Source organism: Panthera leo, chromosome C2 (assembly GCF_018350215.1).
Source record: "Panthera leo isolate Ple1 chromosome C2, P.leo_Ple1_pat1.1, whole genome shotgun sequence".
Classification (NCBI taxonomy): Eukaryota; Metazoa; Chordata; class Mammalia; order Carnivora; family Felidae; genus Panthera; species Panthera leo.
This window is the reverse complement of record NC_056687.1, coordinates 45,662,776-45,682,329: the sequence shown is the minus strand read 5'-3', so window position 1 is coordinate 45,682,329 and position 19,554 is coordinate 45,662,776. Positions and strand designations below refer to the sequence as shown.

Here is a 19,554-nt window from a genome sequence, read left to right as displayed (position 1 = left end):
TAGTTCTTCCCTTTAAGACTCCTGAAATTCTCGAGTGTTGGGGCGTCTGGGTGGCTGAGTTGGTTAAGCGTCTGACTTGGCCACAGGTCATGACCTCACAGTTTTTGAGTTGGAGCCCTGCGTCAGGCTCTGTGCTGACAGCTTAGAGCCTGGAGCCTGCTTCGGATTCTGTGTCTCCTTCTCTCTCTGCCCCTCCCCCATGCATGCTCTGTCTCTCTCAAAAATGAATAAACGTTAAAAAAAAAAATGAAACTCTAGAGTGTTTACAGCACTCTCTGTAAACTTACTGCCTATGAAAATGGCAAAAGTTTATTTTCCAATACAAAAGGTCTGTAGAAAATGTAGCTCCAGGTTCATGAGAGCAATACAGAAATCAGTATTTTCAAGTAGTTATAATTACATACATTCTACACATACACACACACACACACACACACACAATGCCATAAAAATATAGTTGTAGGTCAGCATATAAGTATTTTGTATTGAGTAAACAACTGAAGAATTAAAAGCTGGAAAAAAAAAAAGAAATACCTTCACAAACTTTCTAAACCTTATATGGTATGTTTAAGACTCATGAATCTTACTGCTAAACCAAAATTTAAAACTGTGTTGAGTTCTAAAGTAAACAACGTATTTTAGAATTCTGGTTTAGCTATAAAAATCACTGTTTCAGTTAAAGCTTTCCCCCTCTTTTCTAGTTTACTGACGAAGAGTCCTTCTTAATTGATCTCAGGCCTCTTCAAGACTGCTACGTTTCAATCCTTTATTCTTGTCAAAATGACTGTTAACCTGATCATCACACTTTCCAATTTAAAAATTCCTTCAGCAAATCTCTACGAGGTGATGAATAAAATGAAGAGTCCTTAGGATACAGAAAGTTACTCACGTGGCCCCAGATACGCCCATCACATAGAACCACTTTACATTCTCAGAATATGCTGGCAAACCACTCTCTTCTCCTGTATGTAACATCCTCAACACTTTGCCCTGCTCTTAATCCTTTACAATTTAGTCCGAGCTTAATCTTTATTTTTTTGGGGGTTCTCATTGAACCCAGTGATACCACACATACATTTATACCATATACTATAATGTTTAGCTATCTAATTAGAATTTTAACTCATTAAATTCAGAATTGTATCATTCATGTCTATGTCCCAGAGCCTAGCATTGTATCTGCCATTCAAATATTGTTAAAAAAAAAAAAAAAAAAAAAAAAAAGATACCAAACAGGTTCTTTATTTGTGCCTGCTTAATCAAAAAAAATGGGAACAATGTAATCATATTTTTTTCTTAATGAAGCAGTATGTAAGTCTCTTGAAAGAATATACACCTTTTGTTGAAAGGTATAAAGAAGAGAATGGGGTTGGTAGGAGAAAATACTCAACAGAAATAAGATTATTCTGAGATGATTTAAAGGCAAAACACACACAAAAATAAAACAGAGTAGATGAAAATACTGAAAACATTGACTTACCAGTCGGATTAGTTAAAAAAAATGAACAGAAAAGACTCAAAAGGCTTGGAATAGTATTCTCAGACTCTTAAATATATGAAGAAAAGAGAAACATGTTCAAATTCAGATGATCTAAAACCTTATGAAAGACCACAATCCGTTTCTATTGTTCTCTCACAATTTAACCCCCTTTGGGACCCAGGAATATTTCAATAGCAGTATTTTTAGAAAGCACACATTTTGCTCATGGCAGGGGGTGAGGGGCAGGAATCATAATCACACGTAGGCACAAATAAGACCCTGCATTTCCAAATAGCCTCATCTTACTTATTAGCTATGGGAATTCTGGAAATTAATCTTTCAAAACAGCCCAGGTAAATATCAAGGTCTAAGTAACACAGAAGCTTCTCATTTTTGAAGCTACCTAATTTACACCATACTTGAAAACCAGGAATCCCACATGCAGTCATTTACCATCTACTTTCCAGACACAAATTAAAACAAAACTCTGGGCCAAGAAAAAACAAAGCATATTCTAGAGTTCAAATAATTTACACAGAGGAAAGTCTCTATCCTGGCACTTAATATGTATCTTATACTTCTATTTTTATTAAATCATAACAAGATTCCCTAACCCATAGCAAATAAGCAGAAGAAGACTGGGCACATCAACTCACTCAGTCAGCAGATAAGTACTGGCCCCTTCCTTTCAAATCCCTTTTAAGTGCCAGGCACTGTTGTTGGTGCTAGGGGTTGAGCAGTGAACACACCAGACGAAATCTTTGCCCTCACTCCTTCAGAATCTCTACCTAGATGCACCACCATCACCTGGGCAATCGTATTTTTAAAGCAAATTTATGGGCCTGTCAATGATTCCAGTTAGGAGTGGGGCCCAGGAGTCCACATTTTCAATAACCAACTCCCCCTACCCAGGATTGTTCTGAAGCAGGTGGCCCTCTGACCACACTCTTGATAAACAATGGTTTGAGAGCCTCTATTCTTCAGCAGAAGCCAACAAATGAGAGTTGTACAGGGAGGAGAATGATCCAGTCTGAGGGAGCTCCACTTAATATTATTTAAATGTGTTCAGTGTTGATAGTTAAAGGGTAGGTATCAACTACTTAGAAAACTCAAGTCATGTAAAACACTACTCATTTTCCAACAGCCATGCCCTGCAGAGCTCCTGGCCCCAACCAAGAGCTGTTGCCCGAATGGGTACACTGACCATCGCAAGTGCAAAGTGGGACTAACAAGAAAATATACCCTTCGTGGGGCAGCTGGGTGGCTCAGTCAGTTAAACGTCCACTCTTGATCTCGGCTCAGGTCATGATCTCACAGTTTGTGAGTTCGAGCCCCGCACTGGGCTCTGCAGGGATGTCTCAGAGCCTGCTTGGGAGTCTGTCTCTCCTCCTCTCTGCCTCTCCCCCCGCCTCTGCATGCATGCTCTCTCTCAAAATAAATAAACTTAAAAAAAAAAAAATAAGAAAAGAAAATACACCCTTCTTTTAGGTGTATACCACAGACTGAAGAATAAGGGATGCTCCTGGGCCTCTTCCAGGCTCAGTTCCTCATGTGGTAGGAATGCAACTTCCTAGATGGTCAAGGGATAGACATGCGGGGACAGCACACAGACTCGGAGGACTGGGTGGAGGCACAGTGAGGGAGAGTAAGGCTCTTCACGCCTCCCCCTCCTAGAGCACAGCTGCTGTGTATTGCCTCTTACTCTGCCTTTTCTCTCACAGATCATTCCTGTGGCTGTATCAGAAAAACCTGGAAATGTCAAAGAACTGAATACAACTTCCATAACAGTCTTTTGGAGGCTTGCCCACTTTTCTACGGATGCAGAAGTCTATGATTTCTTGCCATTTTCAGAAAGGAGGTAACATTTCTCGCTCAAGACATCACTGGCGGTAATTCTGAGCATATCCCTAAACACAAAGCCACTTAATAAAACGTAGTCCCCAATTTGGGAATGCCCTATACATCTAAACAGCCTCTCCCCAGCCCCACCCCCGCCTGGATCCACTGTCCACAGGAACTTCTCACCATCCCTAGGGAAATGAAGGATTTTTTTTTTTTTTTTTTTTTCTCCCTTCTCTTTCTCTCCATCCCACTCAGCCTGATGCCGCCTGAAATTATCTTCTGATTTTCACTTCCGCTTATGGTATAATGGTCTGCAGTAGAGGAACCAGCAAGGTTAAGGACACAGAAAGACAGTCAAGGCAAATCTATTGTTTTCTCCTCCTCCACTAACATAAAACTCTCCTGATCCACTAAACAGCATCCCCCTCTCCACCACAGCTCCATCAGGCCTCCCTGTCTGGCATGTTATTTATTATTCCTCACCTCAGAGCCCACTTGACATAAGTACTGTGATGAAACTCCAGAAGTGGCCAGAATCTGGCCTTCCTTTGAAATGTGATCAAATCATACTCAGTCTTCCGGGCATGACTTTACCTTGGAGAAGTATATGAAAAAATAGTACAGAACAAGAAAGGGTCTTTTACCTATCCATACCCTTTTCCTGTGGTCATTGGTAGCAAAATGCTTTGCAAAAACTCAAAATGGACAGATGTCTGTTTCAGGGATAGCACTTTAGGGACAAAAGGCACTTCAGTCAAAATGTACCTTCCTGGACTGGATTTTTCAAAGACATAAAACGAAAGAGTCAGACCAGCTCTCTGCCAGATCTAAAATCCCATATGAATCTCCACTGGCAGCGAGAATGGAAAAAGAAACAGGTAGGCTAACCTTGAAGTTTCTGTGGTGAAGGAAGAGACAGACTCTAACTAAGAAACCAACTCGGTGACAAAATTAATACCAGGACATTGTAACAAAGAGGCAGAAACTTCTACAGTCCTTATTTCAAATCTACTGAAACCACCTAGGGGCCTGTCCTGTATTCCCTTGGGCTCCACCCTCTCAGCCCTCACTTGGGGTCCTTAAATACAGTATAGGCTTTTATTCCCACAAACTCTCAAAGGGTCTGCTGCTGCCCTGGGAGCATCTACACCCCTTGGAAGTTTTTTCTTACAGACACAGCTTCACACCAGAAGCGTGGAGTTCTCTTTTTTCAATATTATACCGCAGGCATATTATGGATTAAACCAACTTGTATGCCCTGGCCTGGAGCCGCATCCAACATTTCCAACCTAGCTTCTATGGGGATAAAGACAGAGCTCCACATGGACAATTTACAAACAACCATCTGGAAAACCATCCATTCATAAACCGTGTCTGCCAGCAGTAGAGTAGTACTTGTATTTTTTTAATGACCATTAACAGAATATAAAACAGGTGGTTATGGCACTATTTCTGGGCTTCAAATTAAAAGGTAACTAAAAGCTGCCATTTTAAGGCAGTCGAACAGCATGTATTTTAGTTCAAACATCTGGCATTTGAATTTCGGAACTCTTTGGAGAAAAACCGGGAAAGGGAGGAAAGGTAAGACATGATTATGAAGCTCTGTCGCTTTACCATCTTAGACTCTTGTGACAGTCTTTTCCCTATCATGTCAGCCGTCTCCTATTGTTTATGTAACTACCTGGAAGCTGCTTTACGTCCGGTCTCCCTACTCATGCCCCCCGAAACAAGACCCTTTAGTTTAATCACAGGCTACAGAGAACGTTGGTATGTTTGATGTGTACCTGAGCTGTCTATATGTGACTATATTAGTAACTGTTCTACTATCCCAAAGTCCTTGACCTCATATCCTTCAGATTCTGAACATTTGTGATCTACCTCACATGAATCAACACCCTCCATCTTTTGCTGTGACATGAACTCAAAACAGGGTTCTAGCTGCCCTCTAAAACAGGCATCCGTTCATGTAGTATTCATCAAACTGTCCTAAGGAAGGGGCACTGGAGGTTCAAGGCCAGGCGAGACTGTGCCTTCCCAGAGCCTGACCTCACCTCCAACTCAAATTCTTTCTCACTGCAAATTCTTCCAGACATCAATAAACCAACAACCTTTGTGAGAATATATAAACACATGCACACATATAAACCTATGCCAAAATGATACTTTCTAAAAGTAAACATCATCTCAACTCCCTACCTTGGCCTATCTCCTCTGGCCCTGACTCCTTTCCCCATGTCATTGACAGCTGCTCTCTCTTCCGTTCTGTTGTCTCTGCTCACTCTAGCATCTGCGCCAACATGATACTACCCCCAGGCCCCTGGAACTGGCTGTTCCCTCTGCTTGGAAAGTTCTTTCCTTAGATTTGTTCCCCACTCCCAAGTAGCATCGAGGTCCTTTGCTTAAGTGTTACCCAAGAGAGAGGACTTTCATGACCATCCTATCTACACCTCACTCCAGACCCACTACCTCCATCATGTTCCATACCCTCACCCTGACCATTATACATTACAGAATCTGTTAATTTTCTGTCTTCTCCCATTACAGTGCAAACCCCACATAGGCAGAGAGGCACATTTAGATATTCAAACTGAATTCTGAGAAGTGATGATAACACTCAGATTTTTGAAAGGACTAAATTTAAAATTATTTTTGTAATTTATATAAATATATATACTATTGTAGAAAATGTTAAAGCATTATGGTTGAATGGAAAAAAATAAATTTCAAAATCCTGAAGAGAACTTCCACTTTTTGTAAAAATATGTATATATGTGTAAATGCACATTGAAAATGATCTGACAGGATAGTATGTGTATGTTTGTCGGTAGGGTTATGAGTTGTTTCTTCTTTTTGATTTTCTTGTAATTCATCATACCTGTTTTAAAAAAGTATATATTACTATTAAAAAGGAAAAAAAATGCAAAGTATTATAGCGATTGTGAAAAGCAAACAAATGGAAGTTAGTGAAAATGAATTCAGAATAGACAAATAACAAAATGCTAATACTACAAATATTACATAATGATAACTTATTTGTATCATAATATATAGGAGATCCTTATTTGCCTTCCTAAAACAATGAAATAATCAAAATTATCACAAGACACATTTCCAGCTTTGACTAATAGAGCGCAATGCCACCCCTCCAGCGAGGGTACACTCCTTGGTGATCTGACAAGACAAGGAAGTCTGAGAATCTGTATCTCACCTAACCGGTCTCCACTTAATAGAATGGAAAATTGAGAGTATATCATTTCTTGTCATAAGAAGCATGGTAATTATAAAAAAAAAATATGATCTGCCACTAAGGTAGTATCTACATTATATATAAATCTTAATACAAAGAATTAAGCACAAACTTCTAACATATATCTTTAGAAATTATATGAAACTACTATTTGTGAGGGTACTCAAATGCCATTTTCACAATTTCTGGTACTGCCATTTGTGCTACTTGTCATAAGGAAGATATAAAAGCTAGTGTGTTGTATTATGAAACCAAAATTGTATTTCATAAAAATCTAAATATTGGCTTTTGATTTTATTCCAAAATCAACAATTATATTGGCTGAATGAGTAAAGGAAGTAGGAAGAGGTATAAAATAGCTAAGTCCTCATCTACCATAACCAGAAGTCAATATAAGTTATCTAAAGTTTAGAACTCAAGAAAGAACTGTAAGGCATTGTTCAGACACATGTCCAAAAATACCAAAAGAAACAGCTTAAACAAGATTAGAAGTTTCCTCTAAAAAGTGTGTCAAGAAAGGGCCCACACTTGTTAAATGCTCCTATAGCCCTGAGTGGCACCTTGGTGCTCATCCTTTTTTTTTTTTTTTTTTTTTCTTTTCTTTAAAGGAACATATTTTTTTAATGTTACTTTTGAGAGACAGAGAGACAGACAGACAGACAGGATGAGCAGGGGAGGGGCAGAAAGACAGGGGGACAGAGGATCCAAAGAGGCCTCTGCTCTGACAGCAGAGAGCCCAATGTGGGGCTAGAACTCACTAACCGTGAGATCATGACCTGAGCTGAAGTCCAACGCTTAACCCACTGAGCCACCCAGCAGCAACACCCCCTCCATACTCTGCCCTGGGTACTTAATTTAAGGGAAGAAAGATTTGTGCTATGTCTGCCTTCCCCACAAAACTGCATGTGTACTCTGAACCAAAGACCATGTTGTAGCATGTTCAGTTCTGGATTCCCAGAACCTAGCACAGTGCCTGGTATGAGGGGTAAATGAATTCTTGGTAAACACTGGTGAAAACACATTTTCATACATGACCTTTCCAGTAAAACAAAAAGTCGTCCTAATATACAGGCATCCTCATTTTGTACACTTATTATTCTGTGGAGTTTGGGCTCATATGCTAAATCTGGAGATTTAAACCTCATATGCTAAACCTTAGAGATGAGGGCCTGCCTCAATTTTTAACAAAAGACTGAAAGTGTGAATGAAATGCTAGGGTCATACTGTTACTCTAAGTATATGACAGGTGATCTCACGAAAATGAGTTGGTATTTTTGAGGCTCTGTTAATTCCACCCAGTTTCACATTATTGATTCATAATATACAAACCTCATTCATAAAAAGTGTCAAGATATCAAAGCTCTCTGTATTATAAATATTACTTCTATATACTTATAGCCTTAATTATAACTTCTCTCATTTGAATAAGTTAATGTAGTTCATGCATTTTTTGGAAAATCTCTGCCAAGTCAGGATCCTAAATTTTCTTGATTTTTTTCCCCCTCTTTTATACCCAGATATCCACCAGGTCTTAAACTAACCTTACTTCCCCTGAAATAGGTAATTCGCATAACTTTTTTATGTATAAAAAGATATAAAATGAAGATTCCTTCCTGTTCCTCATTCCCTGAGTCACTTTTCCATCTCCCCTAGTTAACACAACCCCAGTAACAGACTTATTTCACACTCCCCCATTTTTGATACAGGAATGGGAGCATACCACACACAGTGATTTCCAGCTTTTTTTTTTTTTTCCTTAAAATCTTGGAGATATTCCCTTATCAGTACATAAAATGCTTTGTCATTCTTTTTGGCAGCTGTGTAATATTCTATTACGTTGTTGTACCCAATGTAACAATTTTATTTTTTTCCTTTTGCTATAAGCAACACTGCAATGGCTAACTTTGTAAAGACAACATTGGGTCTGTTTGCAAACTATACATGTCTAAGGGAATTCCTACAGGGAAGTGCTGGGTCACAGTATGTGAATCCAGAATACTGAGAGAACCTTCCAGTTTATCCTCCCACCAGTCACTACTTCCAGTTTCCCCACATCCAACTCGTTTGCTTATTAGGGAGAATACGGTATCTTGCTGCTACACGTTCAGTTTCTATGTCTTTTGAAGAAGATGGACCCTTTTCAAGTGTTTAAATATATATTTATAATTTGTATAAATATATACATTTGTTTTCCTTTTCTCAACTGTCAGGACCATAAACTCTTTATTGTACAGAGCACTAACCCAAGCCATCTGGGCAGACGTCCAGCTGCATGCCATTGTCTTTTATTTCCATTCAAAACCATTTTCTAAGGCCAGCTTTCTTTTATAGGTCTTCCTAAGTTAAGCAGAGGAAGCAATCACATAATGCAGCAGGCTCTGAATTCAGGAAGAGAATTTGACTCTGACTCCACCACAGATGCTGTGAGACTTCTGATTAACTGCTGGACCTCTCCAAACCTTAAATTATAGATCTGTAAGACAGAGTAAAAATACCTCCTCTCTCAAAGGTTGCTAGGGATTAAATGAATGTATGTATTTAAAGCCCCAAGCACAGGCCTTGGGTCTGATTATGGCCTTAATAAAGGGTGGTTTAGTTTTGTCATCACTAATCTGTCGAGCAAAAAAAACCCACTTGACTAAACAGTTGTTTCACTGCTTTGGGATACCTGCAATTAAATACCCCCAGGGATGACACATTGAGGGATAGTCCTGATGGAGTTGTACCACTGGCCATTCACAACTGCCACCTAAATATTATGAATGAGTTATTTCTGGGGTGCCTGGATGGCTCAGTTGGTCAAGCATCCGACTCTAGATTTCGGCTCAGGTCATGCTTTCACAGTACATGAGATCGAGTCCTGCATTGGGCTCCTCACTGACAGTGCAGAGCCTGCTTGGGATTCTCTCTCTCCAACTTTCTCTGCCCCCCCTCTGTTCTCTCTTGTGCACCCTCTCTCTCTCAAATAAACTTAAAAAAAAACTTTATAAAAAAAAAAAAAGAATGAGTTATTTCTGGCAGCAAAACTTCAACTTCTTTCTCTATCGACACTAAGTAAGGATCTCCAATCACATGAAATGTTAATGCCCGAGAGGATGTACTTTTCTGCCTCCATTTGGAACTTAACCAAACCTGTGAAGTCTAGGAAGAGCAAGAGCAACAGGGGAAAAGCATTCATCCTGCTGGTACAGTTACTGTCACATCTCCCCAGTATTGTTTGGCAAAGGATGCTAAACAAACCATGCTCAGAAAAGTTAATTAATGTGGGAAGATATCTTGAAAGCCCAAGTAAAGCTCTCATACAATATATGACAGTCATGAAACAGCAAGTGTATTCTGAACCAAACAGGTCACATGCACATATGTCAAAAACATTTTTAGCTTATAATGAGCTCATCTTGAGAACAGAGATGTCCGTGTTTATCTCCTCTGTTAATTTATGCACTCTTTGAGGGTAGTTTTGTTCATCTTTATCCCCACTGCTTAATAGCATTATCTCACACATAGCAGCCCTTCAAATTTATGGAATGAACAGACTCCAAATAAATGATATTTTAAACTTTTATTCCATGCTGATCTTCTCTTTTCAGGAGAAAGCCCAGATTATTTTCCTGAATTTAAATTTACACCAACCTAAGTTTTCTTGCTACCATAACTGTATTAGCATTTCTGGCATACCTAGGCTGCAGTGTATTTCATTAGTACCCTAGTTGGGAAAGGAAATATTTTATCTTGAAGGGAATATTATTTTCCTCTTTGCAAAATTTGTTTTTATCTCTTTATACATTGTCCTCTGAGATGAAAATGCTATCAGTTTTCAATACAGTTAGAAGTTCTGATGACGTAAATTTATTGCTGGACAATGTGAAGTACTTGCAACTCTTAACACTGAGAGTGTACAACTAAGTTAGCTTACAAGGAATGCCCTCACCAAGAAACAGAATCCCCAAATTAGGCATCTGGCAGACACCCTATTAAACCCCAAAGAGAGAAATTTCACTTGAAAGATGATACAGTTTCAACACCCTAACAGTCTGTGTTTCTACTCTGTCAAAAGCACCTTCTATGCTTTCACTCAACTTGGGAGTTCAACATTCTTAGAAAATACCGCTGAGGACTTCTGGAATTTTCCTGCCATCTTTACTACAATGGGTATGAACTACTGATGTGGTCCTTCAAGACCACACAGGTATCTCCTTATTCAACTAAACGAGTTACCAATTATTTTCTATAGTGCTTGCAAATCAGTGAAAATATAATCACCATGAAAATTCAGAGAACAAAGCTCCCTTTTCTCACCTACTTGATGCTGTGGTCAACACTGGTTCCTTAACAGCCAAAAGCTCTCATGCGTCAGGGGCACTACTGACATGTTTGTTTTTTATGACAATATCTCCTGTACAAGTCATTAGCATCCTTGCTCCACCCATTTAACAACCTCAGCCATGGTGACGAGCAAAAATTCTCTAAACTTTAGAGAGCCAAACACTGTATAGAAATCTTTCAAGATGCCCCATGTGTCTAAATGCTCACTTCAGAGCTGCGGGAACACTGTACTACCTCTAGCCGAAAACCACTAGTAAGTGCTTCAATGTTCCATCCAGAAATAGCAATTCACTCCTCACCTAAGCTGGGTAAACGGGACACCAAGATGAGTAAGACACAGCCCCTGTCCTTGGTTCTAGTGATTCTCTTACTTTCTATCAGTAACGATATACTGGAACACTGAAAGGAACAGCCAAAAAGAATCTATCTGAAATGGGCCACACTAACGCTCATTCTGGAACAAAGTATGAAAAATTCCCATTGACTTACGTATGCAAATATGTTTTGAATGAGCATAGTTTAGAAGAAGAGTGGGCAAGATGGTGTGGGGGAAAAAAAACAACAACAGCTTTTAGAGTCGGAGAAACCTAGGTTCAAATCTCAACCTTGAAACTTATTTCTTCCATGATTTGGGCTAAATCATTCTTCACCGGGAGTGGTATCACTCTACCTCCTCCCATGCACCTGGGTGGAGGTGTTTGGATTATCCCAATGACTGGAGAATGCTACTGGCAATTAGTGGGCGGGGTCACGGATGCTAAATGTCCTGCAAAGGACAGCAGAGTCCAGTTCACCAAAGAATCGTTCCACCCAAGATGCCACCAGTGTTCACTAATAAGAACTCTCCACCCTCAGTTTTCTCAACTGTCAGAATAGTGATCAGTATACTAACCTTCAAAGTTGAGGGTGAGGTTTAAATGAGATGCTGCAAGTAAAAGTACCCAACCCAGCAATATGTGTACAGTCTGCCTTGATAAATGTTGTTCTCACCTTACTGCCCCCCTCCAGAGTTAAAATGTCACACAGCATTGCTTTTAAATAGGTCCATCATGTGTGATACAGCAAAGAAAGGGAGCAATCATTTCCCCCCAAATGAAGAATATTAATAGGCAGGTATCCTCCAAATTTGACATTCTCACAGTATCTGTTTAACAGGCTTTCACATAAGTAGTCTAACCTTTAAATCAAGAGCCAAAATCTGACCTAGCTCCAATCCTTACTGCCTCTTTCATTCTGTCCCACTAATGTATATTAAATTATATAGTCCCCAACAGATCATAACCTCCTATAGGCTCTTGCTAAACCTAGAATACCTGTTCCCTATTTCTATCTTACTGGCTAAGTTCTCTTATTAAAACACTACTAATGTCTCCAAGAACCAAGTAACAATCCCTCAACCGTTAAGCCCTCCCTGCTATCCCCTATCACTTTTTAATTATTTTCATTGTTTATTCATTTTTTGAGAGACAGAGTGCAAGTGGGAGAGGGGCAGAGAGAGGGGGAGACACAGAATCTGAAGCAAGCTACAGGCTCTGAGCTGTCAGCACAGAGCCCAAAGTGGGGCTTGAACTCATGAACTGTGAGATCATAACCTGAGCCTAAGTCGGCCACTTAACTGACGGAGACACCCAGGCATTCCCCCCCGCCCATCACTTCTAAGGAGTTCTTTCCTTATGTGCTCATAAATTGGTTTAAATATTATAGCAGTGGTTTGAAATAACTGGGATACACAAAGCTCAGAGTTTTCAAGTTTCCTATGAAAACTTCAGTTACATTTTCCTATCTATATAATCTAAAATAAATATAAGCACCTCCTGGATCTGGTCACCCAAGAAGAGTACTAACAAGCAATTCAAGTGTCCACACCTGAATTTGCATATATAACAGCGTTGATGTTTCCTGACCTTCTTTAATTGCCTAAGGTTAATGAGAACAAAACAGCAGCAAACTCAATAAATAAATGATGTGTTCACACCAAATGAAACCCAAATAATTTAGAGCACACCATAAAAGCAAAGGCTTTCCTATGGTTCAAAAAAGGAAATATTAGCAAACCTGAATCACGGCATAATCACAACAACCCCCAAGGACCCTGTGTTTGTCCCAGTTGGTACCATCTGCATTTTGTGAGGAGCCAAAAAAGTGTTTTCAGGATAATGCTTAAAATTTGACTCTTATTGGTCTTATGTTTAATTTTCATTCTGTTCTTAAGGAATTTATGTCCCACTTTATATTTGTACATGCCTACATTATGTAAATAAAATTCATATAAACATCACTGGTAGTGAAGAAAAGGAAACTATACAAGTTTCAAGTTTGACAGAATGCATTTCATTTCGAGTACACTGAAAAATCAGAACGCAGATATTAACCCTTAATGTAATATTAAGGGGACTCAGAGTTGCAGGCACAGCGTTGGACTTAATACTTGTTCACTGAACGAAAAGTAGTTATGGACTTGGGGCAAGTTTCCTTAGCTCTGTTTTCTATAATAAAATGAGGACGCTAATCGCAAAGGTGTGTCCAACCTCAAGTGTAATATTTTTTAAGTACTTTTACAAATTGTTAAATGCTAAATACATGGTAGGTGCTAATATTATTGTTTACAAGTGGTCTTTTCAGCTTCTTACAGTTCCTTGAGAGAAGGAGCCTTTTGCCAGTCATCTTTACGTCCTTACCACACCAAGCACTTACATGTCTGCTGTTGGGATTCCTCGCCACCCAAAATCACCCGTATAAAAGGTAAACTGGGCTCCCATTAAAACTACAATTTTTTTGCTGCCTTTAAGAGCCAAAATGCCCCTTCATTTTGAAATAAGAGCACAGTGACAAACTGCAAATCTGTTTCCAAACTTGTAAACATCAGGGTGTTGTGTTACTAGGACACTGGGTACTACTAAGAGTTTCCATTTGTTTCATTAAACTTTCAATAAAGGCTTTGTATGTGTTTATATTCTTGAAAAGAAAGATTTAAGCTCATTTAAAACATAAAACACCCACAGAAAGGATTATCTGCTATCCCCTTAACATTGGGAAAGTTCTACAAAGATGAAGACAAAATTAGTGTTCACATAAGCACTATTAAAATCCTCAGTGTCAAAAGGCCAGTGTGTGCCTATCTGGAGATAATGAGAATGGAGAAGCGCTAAGCAGACAAGAGGCCAGCTGCTAGAGTGGTTAGCTCCAGAGGGAGGAAATTAGATCTGAGAAGTGCCTAAAAAGCCAAAACAGGGCAGGAAGGCAGGCAAAGTTGCAGCACAATTCTGTTCTGAACCTGAAGTTGGCCAGCCTATTCCCTTCTAACACTGACTCAAGTTTCCAACTTTTGCTAAGACTACTTGGGATTTCTTTCAAACACTGCTTCCGTATTATCCAACATTATTAGTGTCGTTGCAGTGATGGCAGGCACCTCAGGCTGTCTGCCCCCACCAGATCTGACACTCTGGTTGAGCCCCGTCAGACTTCAAAACTTATTTTTTAACTACTGTGTAACTATGAATTTTAAGTTCCCCCTTAACAGGGCAACAATAGCTGAAGCTTCCCAGGAAAATTTACCCATTACAGGAGCTGTCTTGGAAAGATGTGGCATTAACAGACATTCGTAATGGACACGTTTCAAAAGGAGGGAAACCGAGGTACACATAAGCGACTAGAACCAAATCACGAGACCTGAATACTAATGAAACCAGCTCGGTCACAGTTCTGCTTCCTATCCATTTTGCTCTGAAGTCCTCCACGAAGTCTTTAAAATCTGAAGTAAACACAGCTTTCTAGAGAGCGTCCTTCCAATCAAAAGGGATTACACTCTTCCGGTGCAGTTTGGGAGAGGAGAGACTGTAAGCTTGTCTTCTCACCAAAAGCTTAAAACAGCGAGATGTATTTGACCCCTCTTCCCTCTGAGCCGAAAAAAGAGGCTCAGGAACGGGCATTTTACGGAGACCCGTCTAAAAAAAATAATCGATTTTACAGCAGGTGGAGGAACGAGGAAAGACTGCAGAGAAGGGGCACGTTATCCTTGCTGAAACCAAGACAGCGGAGTCCTGGTTTCTGGAATCTGTTGGGGAACTTGAGGCACATGTCCCCAAAGAGACATGAGAAAGGGCGGCATCATTTAAATGTCCAGGCAAAATGGTAAATAAAACTAGCGAGGTTTTGTATTTTGACGAAGTCTTGGGAACTCGGTATCACATTTAAAAAAAAAAAATCATTCTGAGGAAATTGAAATAGGATGGCAAAACACCATCCGAGAGGGTGGCGCTCCAACGCTTTACCTTTCCCCCACGAGTGGTTTCGGATGGCGCCCTCTCCGCCCCGGCTGGTGGCTCGGCTCGCTCACAACTGTTTCCCATTACTGCCGGCAGGACGCCGGGGGACTCGCTTTTGCCACAGAAGTTGGAGCGCAGACGCCAGTGTGGAACGGGAACAGAATCACGTTCCGGGAGGGGGAGTGGGAAGGAAGAGCGCCGCGCAGGCTGGGCCGGGTGGGAACGCGCTCCTCTGCGGGTCACGAACTTCACCCGGATTTACCCAAGGAAAGGGGAGTGAGGCGGCAAGGAGACCGGGCGAAGAGGAGGAAACTTTAGCAATGGAGAAAGGAGAACAGAAAGTGGCGAACGGAGCGCAGCCTGGCCCCAGAGCAGCTGGCTGCAGGCGGCCGGTCGGGCCAGGGGCCCCCGTCCGGCGAGTTCGCGCAGGACCCCAGACGTCCCCCGCGGCTCCCACCTGGCGGCGCCCTGGCCTGGAGCGGGCGGCTGGCTCGTCCCCGACCTCTCCTCCTCGTCCTCTTCCTTGTCCCGGGAAGGGCTTCGGGGAGCGAAGAACCGGGAGAAGGTGTGCCAGGGGGCGCCGCCCCTCCTCCGGCCTCCAGACATGTCCCCTGCGCGGCTGCCGGTCCGGGGCGGTCCGCGGCGAACGGGTTTGGCGGTGTCTTACGCCGGGAGCCCGGCGTGGCAGGACCGGCGAAGGCAGGACAGACTGGGCGCGGGCAACCGGCGCGGCTCAGTCCATCCCGGGCGGGAGAGGCGCGGGCGCGATGCGCACCCCGCGCGGCTGTTGCTAGCGCTGCACGCCGGCTCCTCCTCCCGCCCCCGACTAGCCCGCCCCCTGGGAGGAGCCAGAAGCCGCGGCACCGCCCCGAGTCTGGGCCCGGCGGGAGTCTGCCGGGCCGGCGGGGTCCCAGCTGGAGGCGGGAGCCTGAGATCCTGGGTGGGGTGAACGCGCAGCCTGGGACGCTGGGCTCCGGGTTTCCCGCCCAAAACAGTTAGGCTGTAGTCCTTTGGACTTTGCGCTCAGTTTTTACTCTGTATTACTGACTTCTTTTCTATCCCTCAGGCAGTGAACGAAAACTGTCCTCAGACTTTTAAAAGAAGTTGAACTCAAGTTTGTGACAGCACCTTGTAAACTGCGGTATCAGAGAGCCTTGGGCTTTTAGCTAGCAAACAGCTACTTCAAAAACACTTTCCACCAGGGCTGCAATAGAGATTACCCCATGGCGGGGCCCCAGAAGTGAAGGTGGGGCATAGGTGTCTGTGTAGGTCTGTCAACTCTTTTCTTGTTCAGTTACCTTATGTGTGGAATAACTTTTCCTAACCCGGATGCGCCTTAAATTTCTCACACTCCATGTTATATACGACTCTGAGAACCGTCTTGCAAAAACGACACTGATAAAAACGTGACTTAAATTTCTAAGTGTTTGTGGGGCGCCTGGGTGGCGCAGTCGGTTAAGCGTCCGACTTCAGCCAGGTCACGATCTCGCGGTCCGTGAGTTCGAGCCCCGCGTCAGGCTCTGGGCTGATGGCTTGGAGCCTGGAGCCTGTTTCCGATTCCGTGTCTCCCTCTCTCTCTGCCCCTCCCCCGTTCATGCTCTGTCTCTCTCTGTCCCAAAAATAAATAAAAAACATTGAAAAAAAAATTTCTAAGTGTTTGTTGTTGAAATATATTCTACAGTCGTTACACAGATGTCACTGAAATCTGGAAACCAGTCTTTAAGATGGCTTAAAAACAAAAACAGTCTCAATACAGTAGTATGGAATTTATTAGTTTTTTTTATGTTTTACATACAGAAAGCCCTACATAATTAATGTATACATCTTGATGAGTTTGGAGATAAACGCACTCCTGAAACCATCATCACAATCTATGCCATAAACCACCAGAAGTTTCCTCTTGCCTTCTTACTATTTGATAACTTTAACATACAACACAACACAAAAACTTCTTAGGAATTTTTTTAAGTGTACAATACAGTATTGTTAACTACAGGCACGATGCTGTACAGTAGAACTCTAGGAAGTACTCATTTTTCATAACTGAAACTTTGTACCCTTGAAGAGCTCTGTTTCCTCCTCCTTGCGGCCCCAGGGGACCACCATTCCCCTTTACTTCTATTAATTTGGCTATTTTAGATTCATCATATAAGTGTTATCCTGTAATATTCGTTCTTATGTGACTTATTAATATAGTAGATAGATATTCTTTTATTTTTATATCCTAGTGGCTAGCAGACTGGCTAACATTGAGGCTCATTCACCGCAGGTATTTTGGTTTTGTTTGCTCGTTTCTAAACTAAATTGCTCCTGAGATGGTGTAGAAATATTTACAGACATATTTACAAAGAATCAGACCTTTACTTGTATAAAAATTATATACCAGTAAATGAAATGTCCCAGGCAGTTTTGGCTTGGGGAGGGGAAGGAAGGTACCTTGGAGGTTATCCCTCCTCTAGCTTTGGGGTGCTGAAGAAGAGAAGATTGTTTATGAGTAAGTTGGACATCTATAAGCCCTGGTCATTTCTGCATCAGCTGGTGGCTCTGAGCCTCTCTGCCTTCCCCCAGCGGTCTCCTAGAAGCACTCTAACCCCTCCTAACTGCAGCAGAGCCCAAAGCACTCACCCTAATTTGTTCTAGCTTTGATTTAACCCACCAAAGTTAAATCAGCCCAGTTTCCTTCAGCTGGATTCAGACTGACCAGTGCTTTCTCATTGGAAATATTTCCTCCTTTTCTGTGAGTCTGAGAAAATAGGGAAAAGCTGGAATAATACATAGGCCAAGGAAAATTCCCAATTCTAACTTATCATTTTAGCAGAGAATCTCCATTAAATGCCAATTTACCAGAAAGCCCAGATGACATGAGAACAAAGAGAGTATGAAGCAAACTGTGCCCTCCAGCTAGAAGGCCCAGAGAATGATTTATCTCCCCAAAGGAATGTTAAGTGAGTACCAGATGTGTCCCCAACTTGTACTGTGAAAAGCAGGCCCTATACCCTAATGTCCACGCAGTGGGTAGATTGTTTGGGAAGTCTTTCTGGGGATAGAAGTGGGTGGGATCCAGCAAGATTTAGTACTGAATTATGGTTTTAACTAACAATAGCTTTCCAAGAATAAGAATTTCTCTGAAAAATAGCTGTCAAGGAAAATACAGTGACAGTCCTATTTCTGCAGTAGCCACTATCCTCGGTAAGTGAGAAGGCATCAGAATTGTAATGTGTAAACTCCTTCATAAAAATTTTCTACAGTGTTGGTGATGATAGGATAAGTAGTGGAAATAATGCTAATGTTCATCCAAATAGAATCCCTTGTATTAATGAACAGCTTGCAAATGTATAAGATAGTATAGATGTTATTAGAGGCCCCTAAAGTGAACATTTGGGCCAATATAGATCTATGATACTTTTTTTTTTTCTCAAAAGCAACTCCTTCATGAAGGAAACAATATCTAATGATACTCTAATCTACATTCTATGGAGGAACAAAGCAGCACTTTGAATGAATTGTAAATATAAATGGTGCCTGGCTCCATTAAGGCAAGCTTTGTCAATGCAAGATTAGTTTAAAGCCATAAAAAAAAGACCCTAAATTTTCACTGACTTTTCTAATATTTATCAGTTCTTAGATATCCTACATCCTGATATTCTGACTCATATTAACAAATTTCTGAGTACTAAGTTCTAACATTATATTAGGAAGTCTGTACAAATGAATTTTAGAGTTGCAAGGATGTTAGAGATGAAAATTTAGCACAGTTCATTCACTCATTCAGTTGTTCCATTTAGTGAAGGCCCACTGCAGAAGCATATTCGTTGTGAAGCTGATGAAGCTGAAGCCTCGAGGCTCCTCACTGGCACAGTCTCTTCCAATGTGAACTCAGGAATGGGATCACATGGTCATGTGTTTTTTTGTGAAATTTATACAAATAAATATTTTAACTGCAATTGATTAAGACACATAATCTTTCCACTTGGGATTCCCACACCCCTACCCCCATCATCACACTTCTCCTAAAATCAGTTGATGTTGGATTTATTGGGAACATTTTGGCATCTTCTAGGGAATTTGAGTTGGATATACATTCAGTTTGGATTTAGTGATGTATATTTATCTGATTGTCAGTGTGTCCAAAATTTAACTAAATTACAGCTTAAATTCCAGTTTGTCCATTGTGCAACTCACCAAGCATTATAGCCAACATGCAGGAACAGAGGTCTTATCAAGATATAAACATCAAGTCCCTGATGTTGAAACTGTGTGGGTAGTAGAGGTGAAACAAGATTTGAAATGTACAATAGGAAAAAGGGAATGTGTAAAATTATTCCAGGCATCAGAAGACAAAATACAAGAAGAATCACTTCCAATTGATGTGATTTCTGTCATAGCAGTAATGT

General features: G+C 41.1%; 1 protein-coding gene across 2 annotated transcripts in view; it reads right to left on the bottom strand.

Annotated features, from left to right (window-relative positions):
* Positions 1 to 16,526, bottom strand: part of CRYBG3 (crystallin beta-gamma domain containing 3) — a 129,457-nt gene extending 112,931 nt beyond the window's left edge. For both annotated transcript variants that reach the window (XM_042954296.1, XM_042954297.1), the window contains exon 1: positions 15,618 to 16,526. In XM_042954296.1, coding sequence (XP_042810230.1) covers positions 15,618 to 15,766 — 149 coding nt within the window. In that variant the 5' untranslated portion in view covers positions 15,767 to 16,526. The remainder of the gene's footprint in view (positions 1 to 15,617) is intronic.
* Between the last annotated feature and the right edge of the window lie 3,028 nt (positions 16,527 to 19,554).